At 57.6% G+C, this 16,532-nt stretch overlaps 1 protein-coding gene across 1 annotated transcript in view; it reads right to left on the bottom strand.

The window, feature by feature from the left end:
• SPTBN5 (spectrin beta, non-erythrocytic 5) overlaps positions 1 to 16,532 on the bottom strand; it is a 46,590-nt gene that overhangs the window by 876 nt on the left and 29,182 nt on the right. The window contains 30 exon segments of the mRNA XM_033109193.1: positions 10 to 161; positions 384 to 477; positions 1,651 to 1,736; positions 1,859 to 1,950; positions 2,053 to 2,139; positions 2,390 to 2,433; positions 2,638 to 2,794; positions 3,119 to 3,220; positions 3,366 to 3,542; positions 3,751 to 3,940; positions 4,099 to 4,316; positions 4,567 to 4,722; positions 5,657 to 5,851; positions 6,104 to 6,308; positions 6,425 to 6,621; positions 7,106 to 7,318; positions 7,542 to 7,728; positions 7,892 to 8,154; positions 8,235 to 8,372; positions 8,989 to 9,135; positions 9,281 to 9,371; positions 11,266 to 11,438; positions 12,106 to 12,183; positions 12,467 to 12,655; positions 12,882 to 13,044; positions 13,288 to 13,409; positions 13,622 to 13,735; positions 14,479 to 14,593; positions 14,683 to 14,798; positions 16,269 to 16,364. Of these exon segments, the coding sequence (XP_032965084.1) occupies positions 10 to 161; positions 384 to 477; positions 1,651 to 1,736; positions 1,859 to 1,950; positions 2,053 to 2,139; positions 2,390 to 2,433; positions 2,638 to 2,794; positions 3,119 to 3,220; positions 3,366 to 3,542; positions 3,751 to 3,940; positions 4,099 to 4,316; positions 4,567 to 4,722; positions 5,657 to 5,851; positions 6,104 to 6,308; positions 6,425 to 6,621; positions 7,106 to 7,318; positions 7,542 to 7,728; positions 7,892 to 8,154; positions 8,235 to 8,372; positions 8,989 to 9,135; positions 9,281 to 9,371; positions 11,266 to 11,438; positions 12,106 to 12,183; positions 12,467 to 12,655; positions 12,882 to 13,044; positions 13,288 to 13,409; positions 13,622 to 13,735; positions 14,479 to 14,593; positions 14,683 to 14,798; positions 16,269 to 16,364 (4,357 nt within the window).

The following is a 16,532-nucleotide window of genomic DNA, read 5'->3' as shown; positions in this document are numbered from 1 at the left end:
GCCCCTCACCTTGGGTTGAGCCTGAGCAGGAAAGGTGGTGGGAGCCTGGTGCCATTTCCTCTGCAGCGCTAGCCATTGGTGGGAGCTCCAAGGGCTGTGGGTGGCCGTCAGTGCACACGTGTGTCTCCCTCAGCGAGGAGGGTAGGGGACGGCCATGGAATCTGTGGGGAAAGGGAGCCTCATGACCCAGACTCTACTGTCACTGCGGAGGGTGAGCAGGGGTTTACCCGGTGGAGTGGGTGCTAGGGCTTTGTTTCCCGAGGGCGGCTGAGAGTCTCAAACAGTGTAGGTGTGAGGCCCAGGACCTTGGGTTTAAGAGGGCAGCACCTGTGCCGGTCATGGAGTCTCAGGACGCCTGCCCACACCTGACCCAGGTGCCCTACCTTAGTGCAGCAGTCGTGCTGGGTACCCCCTCAGCAGCGTGCTCAGCTGGGAAGTCCAGAGGTCTGGCTCTAAGCTCTGGGCTCAGATTGCGGGCTACAGAGCAAGAGAAGAACACCGGTCAGCCCTGGCCTCCATGCTCGGCCAGCTGCAGGCGGAGTCCCCGCACGCTCCCTCTTCCTGGCCGTGGTCTGAGTATGTGTGTCGTTCCCCCCACCGCACCCGACCACAATTCCTATGTTGAAATCCTAACCTCAAGGTGACACTGTTCGGAGAAGGGGCCTTTGGGAGGTGATTATGTCATGAGGGTAGAACCCTTAGGAAAGAAGCGCCAGAGAGCAACCGTGCCCCTTCCACCATGTGAGGACACAGCAAGAAGGTACTACCTCCAACCGGAAGATGGCTCTCACCAGATACCCAGTCTGCTGGCGCCTTGATCTTGGACTTCCCAGCCTCCAGAACTGCGAGAAATAAATGCCTGTTGGTTATAACCCAGCCAGTCTGAGGTATTTTGGTTATAGCAGCCCGCACAGACTAAGACGTTCCTGCTTCTGGAAGCTCCATAGGCACCAAGCCTTGACCACGTGGACGGGCCAAGCACCCTGCCTCCTAGAAGGCTCAGCCTGGAGGACATTCTGAAGGAACTCAATATCCCTTTGGAATTCTGGGAGGTGCCAGGGGAACAGAGACAGGTGAGGAATGGAGCCAGGAAACCAGAGAGAATGGGAGGCGCAGGAAGGGCCTCCCAATAGAGCCCAGCAGCCTCAGGACAGGCCCTGAATACACACTGCCCATGTGGGGGATACCACGGGGTGCTTTCTATGTGTCCTTCCTGGTGGTAGAGCTGGGCTTGGCCCCTGTCTACATGATACCCCTAGGGGGGTGCATTCAGGGTGTGTGAGGACCTGAAGGATGGAGAAGGCCCCAGGATCAGACACAGCAGTGCCTGGGGAAGCCCACAGGGATCCTGGAGGGCGTAGGGGAGTCAGAACGGCAGTCTCCAAAGGGGGTGGAACAGGACCCAGTGGCAGCCAGTGGATCAAGCCTGGCCCCACCTCTGCTACTAATTAGCTGTGTAATCTTTTGCAAGTTTCTTACCCTCTCTGGGCCTTAAATTCTTTGTGAAAAGACAGTAAGTCCCACTTACCTCGCAGGCTATACAAGTGCTAGAAGTGAAACTTCCCAGGATGCATAGAACATCAGCAGCTTGAGGCGAGGCCCAGGGAGTCTGCCCCCAGCCCACCTCCCCAGGGTTCCCCTAGAGCCTACCTGCTTCACTGCTCAGGGCTGGATGGCAGCTCTCCCTCTGCCCATCAGACGGTGCTGCAAACAGCATCTCTGCTCTGCTGCTCAGCCTGCAACCCAGACAGCCATGGGTCAAACTCCACCTTTCGTGCAGGGACCCCTGCCTTCAGCCCCTGGGTTGCTCTGGGGAGGCCATGCCTGCTGACCCAGCGTGTCCCCACTCAGTCCTTACCTTGAGGAGAAAGTGTGTTTTCTGTCACGGCAGTCCCTTGGCCTCTCACACTGGGCTCCCACAAGGTCCAGGGTGGATGTGAAAGCCATGTTCTGAGAAGAGATGACATGCAGGGGTCACCAGGGCCATCTCAGCTTTTCTCAGTGGGCCCTCTCTGTCCTCTGCCCCCCGCCCCCATTCCCACTGCCTGGTACCTCCGCTGCTGTCCTTTCATCCCGGAACAGGCTCAGGGAGCTGTCCCCTAAGGTCCCATAGCAGCCATCCCAGGGACTTGAGCTGGGCTGTGGAGAGACGGCAGTGAGGCTGCCCTAGCTGCACCAGGCCCACGGTGCCTGTGGGGAAGAGGGAGCCAGGGAGCGACCTGCTGGGAAGCCACCTGGGTGGGGGCAAAAGCTATGAAGTGGCCCCAAGAAGAAAGTGCCCTGGGGGGAGTCCACAGTGCCAGGGGACCAGGCCCTGAGGCTCCTTCTGAGCCCCTTAAGTGCTTCTGTGGAGGGGAGGTGCCTAGTGAAGGAATCTCCTGGCACTCACTTGCCTCCCCCCAAACAGGAGCTGCTGCGTAAGCTCCAAAGACCCTTCACATCCTGAAAATACACAGAGGGACCCCCTGTGGAGGGGTCTAGGTACCCACAGTCCCTGTGCTCAACGATGCTCGTCTTTGCCCGGTGCTCCCAGGCCTCAGCGCTGGCTGCAGGGAGCAGCCCTTACCCTGACGGCCCCACTGGGCTCCTGCTGCCTGGCTGCCTGCTCCAGGGAGACCGTGGTGGCCAAGGGTATGCGCTGCATGACAGGGACACCTGACTGCAGCTCCCTGGTCTCAGCCAGCTGTGCTCCAAGCCACCAGCTTCCAAGGGGCCTGTGCTGGAGGGAGGTCAGCCCACTGCCAACTCTTCCAGGTTTTAGGCCCTTCACCTGCTGCAGCAGCTTCTGTTCCATGTAGGGGAGGGGAACGAGGTGAGCCAGGTCAGGCCCTGGGGGGCTCCATGCCCAGTCTCTCCTCCCCACGCCCTTCCCACCAAGAGTGAGCCCATTTCCCTTCAGCTCCGGAGAATTCCTTCTCATCCCAGCCCACAGTGGCGCCTCAGCCTACCAGGATCTGTGGATGAGAACATACTGCAGCTGGCAAAGGGAAAGAAGGGGTTTTCCTAAAGGGAAAGTGCCCTGGGGAGACTCTGACTCTCGGGCTGAGACTGGGCCTGCTCCCACCACCAGCACTGGGGCCCCATCTCCTGGGGTTCCCTCGCCCCCCTTGCTCACCGCCTCCTTCCACTGCAGTTGGACAAACTTCTCCTCCTGGGCTGCCAGCAGCTTTTCCAAGTCCTGGTGTCTGCGAAGCAGCAATTCCACATCAGATACCGAGTGCTGGGGAGAAACCAGGCAGCAGGAGGCCCAGCTGCTGGGGATGCTGACAGCCTGCCTCTCACAGTCCGCACCCCAGCCAGTGAGAGAAGGAGCAGCGGGAGCTGACCTTGGCCAGAGCTGCTAAGAGGGCAGGGCCTTGGCTCACCCCGCAGTTGGGGTCCAGCAGGAGGCTCTCCCGGGAAGCCAGCCAGGCCTCGGCCTGGTCTAGCCGCTGCCGCAGCATGTGCAGGCCCCAGCTCTCCTTGCAGCGTTCCCAGCGCAGGGCCCAGGCTTCCTCCAGCACCTGTAGCCGGCCTTGCAGCTCCTGCAAACACTGTGTCACCTGGCGGGGAGTGGGTACTGTGGGTGAGGTGCTGGGAGTGCCCAGAAGAAGTGTTGAGGGAAGGCTGAGGCCTGGACCCTCCTCTTCTCTGTCCCCCTCTCTCTGCCCCTAGCCTGGCCTTCCTCTCCCACTGGTTTTAGTCCTGCTCGGGTTCCTGAGGCTTTGGGTAACGGGGCTCTGTGCCCAGCTCAATGCCAGGCCCATGTACCTCCAGGGATATGAAGTTGCCATTGTCCACCAGCTGCTGCCCCTCCTGCTTTACATCCTGGGCTTGACGGCAGTGCTCCTTGATTTCTTGCCCTAGCTCCTCATGCTGCTCTAGGAGCCGCTCAGCCCCTGCCACGTCCCCAGCCAGCTCCTCTGAGGATGCCAGTGCCTGCTTCTCCTGAGCCCATGCTCTGTGGGGCAGGGAGAGGAAAATGCTGTTGGGGCCCCTAGGGCCGGCTGGGGAGGGGGGAAGGGCAGGGCATGAGCTGCACAGGAGGTGGCCCAGTTCCCCAAAGAGCTGGGGTGACCCCCACCTTGCAGGGCACAGCTAGGGTAGGATGCCACCTACAGCAGTTCTTGACAGCGTCCGAGGAAGGTGTGGCCCTGGGCAGCCTGCTCCAGCTGCCGGCCTCGCTCTTGGGCCTTTGCATCCAGGGTGGCCCAGGCCTTCTGCACCTCCTCCAGCTGCTGAGCTAGGCTCTCCTGAGCCATAGGGTGTAGCTGGTCCAGTCGGCAGGGCTCTGTCCGCACCCGTGCCACCGCCTTCTCTATAGCTGCCAGCTCCCTCTGCCGCCAGAACACACGACCAGGCCTCACCCTCTGGCAGCCCGCTGCATGCTGCTCATCTGGAGAGCCCCGGCCTCTCTGAGGAGTCCTGCTCTGCTTCCCAGACTCTCCCAGTCCCCCTCCACTCTGTTCCACAACCTGGGCAAGCAGTCACTGGGCTGGAAGGGTCCCTGTCTCTCATCTCTGGGGTCCCCTTACCACCCTTCAGGGAGGGGTTCAGACAGGAAGCCCACAGGGCGCAGGCCCTCACCTCCAGGCACCTGTGCTGTTGCTGCAGGGTCTGCACAGATGACAGGCTATGGTCACAGGTATCTCTCTCCATCAGGGTGGCCTTCTCCTGTATCCAGCTCCGGAGCTCAGCAACCACCTGCTCAAAGCCACGGACCTCACAGGCTGCGGCCAGGTTCTGGGAGAGGAAGGAGGGCTTGCTCTGGGCTGAGCTCATTTGCAGGGTCCTTTCTCCCTGGGGACATGGCCCCCGGGGCCACCTCCTTGTAAACAAGAAGGACCATGGAGCTTGGTGACTTGTTCATGACCACCAGGCACAGAAAATGTCCTAGATGTGGCAGCTGCTTGATGAACGTGAGGTGTTACTGAGGTGGTCGGACCTCAGGGGGAATTCTGTGAGGAGAGGGTCTTCAGGGCATGAGAAAGACAGAGGTGGAGGCTCTGAACCGAATGGGGACAGGCCCCTGGGAAGGAGGAGGCTGGTTTTCAGGGGGAGGTCTGGCCGAGAGGAGAGGGTCAGCTCAGGAAGGCTGCTCCAGCCTGGGCCCTCAGGATGGCATTTCCCAGCTGTGGAGTCTGTCAGGGGCTTGAGGAGCTGGGCTGCTTTTAGAGAAACCACCAGCTATGGCTGAGAGCTAAGGAAATACCGAAGCTACATACACATCCCCTGAGAACACCTGGATGAGAAGAATGAATGAGCCCAGTGAAGGGGCCTGTCGCTGCCACCGCGATCGCGCCCAGTTCAGGGTGTGTGGTTAAGGAGAAGAGATCAACAAGGCATGTGTCTTAGTACAACTGAAGACTGTGTTGACGGGGGCTTGGTAGGGGTCAGAAGCTGGCCAGACATGCTGTCTGTTTCTCCCCGGAGGTGTAGGTGTGAACTGCACTCGGGAGGAATCAGATGGGTGGAGAGGGCGGGAGGTGGAAGAGGACTCCCTCTGCGTGACGCTGGGAGTTAGCGTCTCTCTGTCTCTCTCTCTCTCTCTCTCTCCCTCTCTCTGTCTCTCTCTCTCTTTCTCTCTTTCTCTCAGCTACAGGGTCTGCTTGTCTCTGGCCCACACAAAGTCACCAATGCCCTCATCCCTTGGCCAATCTTCCCGTGTGGCACCTACCTGAGTGCGAACTTTGATTGCCCTGTCCAGCCTCTCCCAAGTGGCCTCGATGCGACTCCTCTGGGCTTGAATCTGAGGATAGCACCGGGGTGCAGCCCGTTCCAGGGTGCCTGCCAGCTCCCTCAGAGCATGCACCTTGGCCTGCCCCAGGCTCTGGACTTCCTCTCTGAAAGCATCAAACTTTTCTTCCAGCACCTGCAAGGGTGTAGGGCTGGGAGGGTCACTCTGGAAGTGGGATCCAGTCACTCTCGAAGCTCACGAAGGGCTTGGCAATATCTGACAGTCCCGACGTTCCTCAGTCTGGGCTCTAGAATTGCAGGGTCCTCCCAGAGCCCAGAGATACTCACTCCCCTTCTGCGTACCCCCTTGCCTCCCCAGACGCACACTTTGTTTGTCCTTGCTCAACCTCAGGCCAATCTCCCCTAGGTTCGTACAGGAGGGACTCACCTTGACAGCCTCCAGGTCCTGTCCGTAGTCCTGAGACTCGGCAGTGGCCACCTTGCTGGTCAGCCAGGCATGGAGGAGCAAGGCCTCCTGCTCCAGTTGGTGGAGCTGCAGCTGCTTCCGCAGGCCTTGCCCTCTGGCCTCTGCTCTCTGCAGCAGTCCTGAATGTTCCTGCCTCACTGCCTGGGCCCGGGCCAGCACCTTGGGGCTGTGGCAGGAAGGACAACCAGACTGAAGACCTTCCTCTCTAGGAGGGACCAGCCTCATGTACCTCTGTAGTGAATGCCCCTCCCTGCTCCCTAGATGGGCCTGGCTCCAACCCACCTTTCTGGGTTCTGCTCCCTCTCGAGGAGGGCTGCCGTCTGCTGAAGGCCCTCGATGCGCGTGCTGAACCCCTCCAGGTCTCTCCTGGTGGCCTCCAGACGCCGCAGAAAGGCCTGCGTGGCCTCAGCACTCTGGCCCATGTCCTCAATGTCCAGGACACAGCCACGTTCGGCTAGCCAGGATTCTGCCTCCAGGAGCTGGGGTGACACAGAGGGCAGATTTCCCGGGGTGATGCCTCCCAGTGCTCCCCACTTAGGGTTCATGCCTCAGGATTGAGAGCAGTGGTTCTCAACCTGGCTACACTTGGGAATCACCTGAGAGCTTTAAAAATGCCTTTGTCTTGTGCACCTGAAACTAATAAAAAAAAAAATGCCCTATGCCTGACTCTTGCCCTGGAAGATTCTGATTTGGCCTAGAATGGAGCCTAAGTATCAGCATTTCTTAAAGGTTGCAGGTGATTCTGATATAAAGCATTCATTGAGAACCACTGGTTTAGAAGAAATGGCAAAACCAAACCAAATCCAGGGGTCTGTTTTCTGGGAAACATGCAGAAGACCTTGAGGGAAAGAGGCCACCCGGTGGAGGTGACAGAAGATACACAGAGCTGAGAGCCCCGCGTGGGGGTCACCCTCTGGGCCTGGGTACAGTCTGGTGTCCTCGTGCCCATCCCAGCCCCCTGACCTCCAGCAGGAGCTGCTGGGCCTCCTGAGCCTGCTGCAGCCGCCGTCGCCTCTGCACAGCCTCTGCCCGCAGGCAGCCCATGGCGCTCTCCAGCGGCTGCACCCGGGCAGCTACGTCACAGGCAGCAACGTGCCCAGCCTGCACCAGCCTGTGCCCTGTGCTCACCACCGCCCGGGTCAGAGCCTCGTGGCTGCTCAGCTCACTCTCCAGGTTCTGTGGAGTGGGGGGAAGATAGGACTGAGGATGCTACTGTGGGGGACCCCAGAGTTGTGCCTCAAGCCTGGTAGGATCCCATAGACGTGCCCCCAAGAAGTTCCCTGTCCTTGTGACCAACAAAGAATCCTGGGTGTCCCCAAAGCCCCTGGGAGGCTGAGCTCCCAGGAGGGCCTCAGTGCCTTGGCTGATTGAGGCTCATTCTCCCCAGGTGGGCCCCCACCTTGTGCTTCTCCTGTAGGCGCCGCACCTCGCTCAGGCTCTGGCCGTATTCCTGCGCGGCCGCCAGGGGCAGTTTCTCCCGCACCCAAGCCATCTCCTCATCAGTGTCCCTGAAGAACTGCAAGAGGCAGCTGTGGGCTTCCAGGGCTGCCCTGCGCTCCTGCAGGTGCTCCCGCTGGCTCTCCAACCTGCAGCAGTGGAGGGCGGGGCCAGGGCAGGTAGGGACTGTGGTCATCAGTACTAGGACCAGAGGGTGACACATTTTTCACTGAGGGCAGGGGGAGGCCCTGAGGAGATGAGCTGGGGGGCAGGAAGGAGGAGGGCAAGGAGGGTACGTATGGGCAGATCTACCTTTGAAGCAGTCGTTGGGCCCGCTCTTCCACGTCTTGGGTGAGGCAGTAGCCTTCCCGTGTAAAGGCCTGGGCCTGGGCCTGGCCCAGCAGGGCCTGTGCCTGCCTAGCCTGCCTGTCCATTGCTGCCTCCAGCTTTCCCTGAGCCCCTAACAGCTCCTCCAGCCCAAGCTGGTCCTGGTCCCCAGTGGGAGTTCTCAGCTCGACCTCCATGGCCTCCAGCTGGCTCTCCAGTTCCTCCACATTCCTCCGCAGACGCAGGGCCTGGAGCAGAACAAAGGTGGGCATGAGGGGGAGAGGCCTGGAGCGTCGTCCAGCCTGCTCCGTAGCCCGCACAGCCTTACCTCGTAGGCCTCCTGTAGCCTGGCTGCCTTCCTCTGGCAGTTGGCCTGGAGCTCGTCCCACAGTTTTCCCAGTTCCTGTAACCACTGCTGGATGGTCGCTGAGGCTGGGTGGCCTCTCTGCAGTAACCTCTGCCCCTCCTACAGCCACAACATGGACAGCTGGTGCCAAAGCACTTGTATGGGCTCCAACCACCAGCCCCATCCATAGCTGTAGTCTCTGTGTTCCAGCTGTGTGATCTTGGGCAAATTCCTTAACCTCTCTGAACTCATTAGCCTTATCTATTTAATTGAAATAATAATCGTTATTTTGTTTAAATGAGAAAAACATTTAAAATACTTGGCAGGGCACTTTATGTCAAAGGGAGCCAGCCTGGGGTCAGGGCCTGCGCTTTGTAGGTGAGAGAGGGTAAATTTAAAAGGTGCTACACTTTTGACTTCTTTACCCACAGGACTATTGGCTGTACCCTGATGGTATCCTTTAATATCTTTTCAAGATAGTTTTAAAAACTACCACGTCAAAACACTGTCTTTAAAGTTGTTGCAAAGGGGCCATTTTGGGAGAGGGAACCCAGGGAAGCTCCTGTTTCTCACTTCTCTCTGGGGCTTAGCATGGTGCCTTACCCAGAAAGCACTCGGTGAACGTGGGCTATCCATTACTATGGTTCAGAGCTGCTGCCAGCTTTCTGTGGGGTTGCCCATGCCCTGGCCGGCCAGACGTTCCTGTGGTCCCCCAGCCATACCCCCAGGCCCTCACCATCTGCAGCCATTGTTGTTGGTGCACACTTGTGTCCAGCTCAGCCTGGAGATTCTGCTGCTTCCGCATCTGTGCCTGCAGCATGGCTGGGTCCCGCCAGCCCTCGTCCAGGGCCACCAGGTTCTTCTCCCTGAGCCACATGGCCACCTGGGCATATAGGGAGAACCGAGCTCTGCTGCCTAGGGCTCTCCCTTCCCCACTAATCTCTGGACTGCCCCAAGGAAGGGTGGCCTCTTTCTGGGGCAACTCCTTCTACCCACCACAACCACTCCCCACTCCAACCAGGGGGAACCTCGTAAGAATCCTGCAGGAAAGTCTGCAGCTGCTGGAGCTCCTCCAGCTGGAGACGACGGGTCCAGGCTCGCTCCAGGAGTGCCTCTTTCCTGCCAGAAGGAGGGTCTCATGGGCCCACAGGTCCACCTACCACGACCTGGAGCTGCTACAGGGGTGTGTGTGCACGTGCACCTGTGTGCGTGGGCGCCCTTCCAGCCTAGGAAGCCTTGCTTGGGTATCAGTATACCTGATTCAGGGGTTTCCTTTGAAATAGACACATTCTATTTCCCCTCTTTATTAGTATCTGTTATGGGCTGAATTGTGTTGTTCCCCGCCCCCACCCCACCCCAGATTCTTAGGTTGAAGTTCTAATCCCCAGGATCTCAGAACGTGACTATATTTGGAAACAGGGTCTTTAAAGAGGTAATTAAGTTAAAATGAAGTCATTAGGGTGGGCCCTGTTATGATGACTGGTGTCCTTATAAGAAGAGATTAGGACAGAGACACAAACAGTGAGGACAGAGGGACATGATAGCCATCTTTAAGCCAGCCGCCACAGGGACCTCAGGGGAAACTAACCCCGTGAACACTTTGATGGAAGATTTATAGCCTCCAGAACTGTGAGAACTGTCTGTTGTTTAAACCACCAAGTCTGTGGTATTTTTTTATTGCAGCTGGAGCAAACTAGTACAGTGTCTAAACCACTTTTTTCATCATGCACTGCTTATTCTTATTAGTAAGAATTTTTTGAGCAGGCACCACTCAAATATATATGTATTTGTAAATGTGTATGCATGTGTCTATGTACTGATTTATATATGTGTGTACCTCTGTACCAATAGATTAAGTACATCGCCATATGCATAAAAAGAAAAATCAGAAACGAGATCTATAAAATAAATAGGAAAAGAAGTTCTAATACACCCCCCTACTTTACCCACCCCAGGGTCCGTGAACACGACCTGTCAGCAGAGTACCCACCCTGGTATGTGTTAACCTTTGTCTCCCCATCCTGGGGCTGCCAAAGAGTATGGGGGGCAGGGAGATACAGAGAGGCTTGATTGAACAGAAACACCTCCCAGAGGATGTCAGAAGCCCAGGAGGGGGAGGGGGTCAGGGTGCCATTTTCCTGGGGGTCATCCAGGACACCTAAGGTGATTGGGGGGGAGACCCACAAACCAACATTTGCCATCTGTCAATAATCAATCAAAGACCCCTGGGGTTCCCATGTAGGGGTCCGCCTGCAAGGAGGAGGAAAGGATGGCTCAGTCTGCCCCTGCCAGGGCAGCAGCACAAGGAGCCACAGGGATCCTGGTGGGCTCTCTCAGAGGGACGGAGACCCCCTCCAGTCTGGGATCCAGTGTTTGGTCAAATCTGCCCTCATCTAAAAGTCTGAGGAGCTGAATGAGGCAGCTGAATCAGATGGGATTTTATGAGGAAAAAAAGGTGGAAGCTGGTATCTTGTCAGCTCTGCTGGCTTCAGTTAAATAAGCATAAAAAAAAATCTGTCAACCTGCCCTTGTGCCAGGCACCGTTATAACACATTAAGGCTACCTTTTTAGTCCTCACACAGGCCTAAGAGGCAGGTATTGTTTTCCCCTCATTGGAGACGCGAGACTCCATGAGGAATCTGCCCCTAGAACCCCCATAAACGGGCAGCAAAGAACTCAGGACTGTCTGGCTCTGGAGGCCCGTTACTTCACCACTACACTCTGGTACCACCTCTGCATTAGGCTTTTCTCTGTTAGTTTCCCAGCACACATTTCTTTGTAAAACTCCTCCTCATCTCAGCTGGATAACCATGTGCTGCCTGGTGTCCATAATGGAGCAACTCACTGCAGGGCTGACACACTGCAGGGCCGGGGGCCCTGGCATCTGATTGCAGCCCGTGGAAAAAGCTAGTGAGCCTGGGTCAAGAGGCAGAAGGGCAGGAAGGGAAGAGCCAGATGCCCCATGCCCGTGCCAGCCCACCCACGGCTCCCCTCAGCCCAGAGCCAGAGGTACCTCAGGAGCACGGCCTGGCACCGGCCCAGGGCACTCTGGGCCTGGGGGTGTCCACCCCGCTGCAGGCGGTGGGCTGTGGCCTCCAGTGCGCTCATCTTTTCTGCCTGTGCCTCCAGGCCCCGCTCCAGCTCCTTGTGCCTCCACAGGAGGGTCTGCACGTTGGCCAACGGGTCCTGGTGGGAGCAGGGAAGCTGATACTGTCCACGGGGCTGCCCCCTCCCCATCCCAAGCTATCTTTCCCACCTAGAGCCATCTTAGCAAACACTCACCCTCATGGTGAGTGCTCTGCCCAAACACACCCCTCTAACCCTTCAAGGCTGTATCTGGCTTTAGGGCTGTGATTCTCAGCCAGGGAAGGTATTGGGGGTAAGGTTTAAGTGTCGGAATTTCCAGGGCAGGAAGAGCTTTTCACTTAACAGGAACCGCCCCCCGACCCCCGCACTCCCAGCAATGCTACCTCAGCACAGGACAGGCTAGTCCTACTATTCTCTGAGGTCTCTCATGAGCCAGGCTCACCTGCCACAGGGGTTGGGACAGTGGTGGGAAAAGAAAACCGCTGGGTGTGAGGAAGTGAGGTGGGCAGAGGTGAGAAGGGTGGGGGGAAGGAGGCAAGAATGGGTCAAGGGTCATACACCCACCCACTAAGCTTCCACGGTATTCCCAGTGGGGCCTAGGCCCAGGTGCACCAGAACTGCTCACGTCAATAGGTGAGTGACTGCTCAGTGGCTGACATGTTTGAGATGGGGAGATGCCCTGGCCTGGGGTGCTCAGGCAGCACTGGCTGGTTTGATCCCTAGTGCTGCTCTTGTAAACCCTCCTTCATTCCTGCCGGGTACCTACCCCCAGACCCTCACCGGCTGGGCAGGCTTCCTGGCTGCAGAGCCAACTTTCCATCTGCTCCACAGAGCTCAGAAACAACTGTTGGGAAGGAAAAAGGCAAGAGGAAGTGAGCAGAGGGTCCAGTCACTGCAGCTGGAGTAAACCTATTGGTGGCCCAGTGGGGAAACCAGGGACCTGGGACCTGGCTCAACAGGATGAGTCCATAGCAGGTAAGACTTGTGGACGAGCTGGGTGGCGAGAGGTGAGTGGTGGGTGGTAAGAAGAGGCCCTGGTACAGCAGCCTATCTGGCTTTGTCTTTGACCAGGGGTGGTGGGTTTAGTGTAGGCCCCAGGGGGTTGGGGCAGGGTGGAGGCTGCCTACCTGTAGCTCCAAGGCCTGCTGGAGCTGGAGCTCATGTTCCTGCCAGGCCTCTTCCAGGCTGTTCATCTCCTGGTCCAAACCAGCCAGGGCATGGCTGATGTCGGGGGTGGACGGGTGTCCTGCTGCAAGCAGTCGCTGCCCCGTGCTCCGGGCCAGGCTGACGCTGTCTGCTCGGGAGTCCAGCTCGGCCTGTAACAGGACTGGGCTTAGATCCCAGAGCCTGAGGCCCTCAGCACTGGAGAGGCCCAGTGGGAAGGAGGAGAGGTGGAGAGACAGCTGAGGGGTTGGGATGGAAGAGGAGAAAGGCCGAGTCAGGTGATGGAGAAAGACCCATGTGAAAGTTGGGGTCATAGTAAGCAAGAGGGCAAAGAAAAGGCAAGATCCTAGGAAAGGCCTGGGGGTCCCAGCCACTCACCTTGCGCTCCTGGTGCTCCTCCAACATGCGCTGGGCCTCTGCAGGGCTGCTGGGGGCACTTGGGGCGTCCATCTCAGCCCGTAGCCTCTGGGCCCAGAGCAGCAATTCCTGCAGCAGCGCCTGCACTTTCTGAGCTTGGTGCGAGGCATCTAGCAATTCCTTCCTGCCCACAGGGGTCATCAGCTAGTCCCAGGGCCTCCGGGCCCCTCTCCCCCTCTGCCCACCAGTGCCTTCTGTCCCTGAATCCCCTCAGCCAAAGAAGGGCTCAGGGGCTGGGGATTAATGGAGTGACAGACAATACAGGCAGTTATTTGAAGGATGAAGAAAGATTCTTAGGGGAAAACTGGGGCCAAGTGAAAGTGTGGAGACTGAAGGATGGGTCAGTGAGGGCAGTGAGGGATCATACCACTTCTGGGCCCCACTCCGAAGCTGCCACCAGCTGTCCACCATCTTCTGCTGCTTGCAGCTCAGGCTGTGGGCTGCCCAGGGACTTCTATGGCATAGGTGGGCCACCTTATGCTCTAGGGGCTAAGGGGAAGCAGGGTCAGGGGCTGGGGCCACAAGGCAGGTTTTACTCAGGAGCACCCCCAGCTGCAGTTCCCCAGCCTGTGGGAGTAACAGCTGAATGGACCTGGCTGGCTCTCAAGGTCCTGAAGCCTCCGTGTCCTCTGCATGCCTGCACAGAGTCCCCCACAGGCGGTACCCTGGGCCTGGGCCCACCTCCACACCCAGCGACACACCTCCACCTGGGCCTGGATGAGGCCCATTTCCTGCTCCAACTTCTTGTGTTTCTGCAGCAGCCTCTGCACGCTCTCCAGATCTTTCCCACAGTCCAGGGGCTGGACCAGGGCAGCCTGGGGAGGAATGGGGAGATATCAACTTGGCCTTTCTCTAGCTCCTCCCTCACAGCAGAGGGGCCACTGGCCACAGTGTTCCTGTGTGGAAAGCAAGCACCCAGCGTGAGTGTCTTCCCGGTGTCCTACGAGGGGCCAGAGCAGAGAGCCAGCCCTGACAGAGGCCCCTTCCTTCTGCGAAGGAGGACGTTTCCCAGAAGGCCTTGGGGTGGGGGTTTCCTCTGAGGTAGTGATCTCCATTTGTGAGATGCTTCCACATACACTGTCTCATTCAACACTCATGCCTTTGGGGGGAACTGAGCATGGACAGCCTGGCCTGGCTGAGGTGGGAGCTAGAGGAGTGAGAATGGTCCCCTGGGGCTTCTGCCTATAACTTCTTCACTTGAGCCTCTGCCAGAGTTCAGCCCACGTTTCTCTGCAGCGGCTGACACAATCCTGGGACAAAACTCCTGTGGGCTCTGGGCTTGCTCAAGGACAACGGAGGAAACGGGGGGTGGTGGCCTCTGGCCTCTGGACCCATCGTGCTTCTGGGGGAGAAAGGGTCCAGGTGGGCCAGACTCCAAGTCTGCATTGGGGCTTCTATGGCTTATAGTCGATCCCGAGAGCCCCTAGTAGGGCCCTGACAGACCCCTGGCAGGACCCCCCTTCAAGTACCCACCCTGAGATGGGTGAGGAGCAGGACATGTGGGAGACTGGGCGGGAAACGCTCACCCCCACGCTGAGTTTGCTCTTTGAGCTCTTACCTTCTCCCCAATCTGCTCAGTGACGCCATCCAGCTCTAGGGACAATGTGTGTATCTCTAGGGCCCCTTCAAGCTGCCACTGGTAGCGGAGCAGATTGCCATGGAAACTGTGCCACCTGACAGAGAGGGTGTGAAACTGAGTCTGAGGTCACCCTTCAGCTCCCTCTCTGCCCCCCTCCCCCCCATTTCTGGCTCTGGGACTGGCCTGTTGTTCAGCTGGTGTCGCCGCTGGCAGATGGTCTTGACTTGCTCGGGGTCCCTGTTCTTGAGCTGCAGTGACAAGTCATTGATGCTCCTGATGTTGGCGTCATCCACCATGTCCTGTGGGGGTACAGGGTGCGGGCAGTGGCACCAGCTGCTCCACGCCCCTTCTTTGTACTACAGTCAGCACTTGGAGGTTCTGCTTGGGCCCCAGAGAGCGTGAGGAGCAGCTGGTCTGGGAGTGGAGGCAGCTGCTTCCTCTGCCAGGGCATCATGTCCCAGCCCATCCCAGTGCAGTGAGCAGGATACTCTAGGAGCCTGCAACCCCAGAGTTGTCTCTAAGGCTAGAAAAAAACATGCTCCCTGGGTCAGGACAAGGCAGGAGTGGGAGGGTGGGTACACACCGATTAACAGGAGATTTTAAAGGTAAAATGCAGCTTCTTGGGATAAGAAAAGCAAAGTGAGAAGTAGAATGAAATGGTGAGCTCAGGCCTTCTGGGGTTAAAGGTCCCCACCCCAGGAATCCCTCGGCTGAGGCTGCCACTGCTTCGACACTGGGTGGGGCTCACAGGTACCTGGAGAGGGGCCTGACGGGTGGGTGGGATTGCAGTCATATCACCTTGTATTTGTAAGAACTTAAATTTCCAAAGCACTTCCCTGTGAATTGTCTGAGGTGAGGAGGGCAGGGAAGGGGGTTTCTCTCCTTTTGTAGCTGAAGCAGACGACAGAATCTAATCTGTAGCAGAGCCAGGACTCGAGCCCAGCTCCTGAGTCTAGTGCTCTTTCTAGTACTGCACCTGGTACAGCGGCTGTGAAATTCCACCGTTAGCAAACAATATCTTAGCTGGGAGCTCTGCAGCCCTTTACAAAATCGATTTTACTCATACTTATGTCACAGGGATGAGGTTAGCACAATTGGTCTCTGACACCTAATTGTGAATACATCTGTCCAATTCCTTTCCTCTGTACCACAAAAGAGAAATAGCTGTTTGGGGGTGTGTGTGAGGGGAGGTGAGAAAGATGCCGAGATGCTAAAGGAAGGTTATTAATTATTCACTACATTCAGGCACACATGCATTCTTTTAAAAAAATTTTTGAAATAATTATAGCTGCGTGAGAAATCGCAAAAGTAGTATAGAGAAGTCCCATGTACCCGTCCCCAGCTTCCCCGGATGGTAACACCTTACATATCTACAGTACAATACGAAAACCAGGAAATTGACATTGGTCTAACTACTAACTAGATGACAGATTTCATTCAGAGTTCATCTGTTTCTTCACACGCTCACCTGTGTGCACTTGAGGGGGGAGGTTCAACGCTATTTAGTTTTCTCACATGCACAGATTTATGTAAACACCACCACACATGCATGCTCTCTTACTTATGAGGTAGCTGTTATCCCCATTTTAAAGATGAAGAAACTAAGGCTTGCGAGATGAGGGAGCCTGCCTACGCACGTGCAGGTAGCAAGCATGAGCTGACACTTGAAGCCCCACCTGGCCCCAGAGCCCAGGCTGGGTCACCACGCTGAGCTGTAATTCCCAGTGAGGGATGCATTGGCTGACCTCTCCCCGGCCAAGGCCCCTTACCCCAGCCCAGACTCCTCGGAACTCCCGGAGCTGTCTGCGGAGCTGCAGGCAGTGCGCAAGGTCCTGGCCCAGGTCACCAATGTTCACCATCACTTCCTGTGGAGGCCAAGGATTGGGAGGGCGGCACTCTGAGCTCCAGTCCTGGAGCACCCAGCCCTCGGGCACCCAGCTGCTGGGGGAGTGTCAGGGTGGGTGGCCCGCCTTGGGCAACTTCTGCTGGGGCCCCTTCTGTCAGGGAACTAGGAGGCTGCAGGGCTGGGGCTC

Source organism: Rhinolophus ferrumequinum, chromosome 6, assembly GCF_004115265.2.
Source record: "Rhinolophus ferrumequinum isolate MPI-CBG mRhiFer1 chromosome 6, mRhiFer1_v1.p, whole genome shotgun sequence".
In the NCBI taxonomy this organism is placed as follows: Eukaryota; Metazoa; Chordata; class Mammalia; order Chiroptera; family Rhinolophidae; genus Rhinolophus; species Rhinolophus ferrumequinum.
The sequence above is the reverse complement of the archived record's forward strand: the minus strand, read 5'-3'. Positions and strand labels throughout refer to the sequence as shown.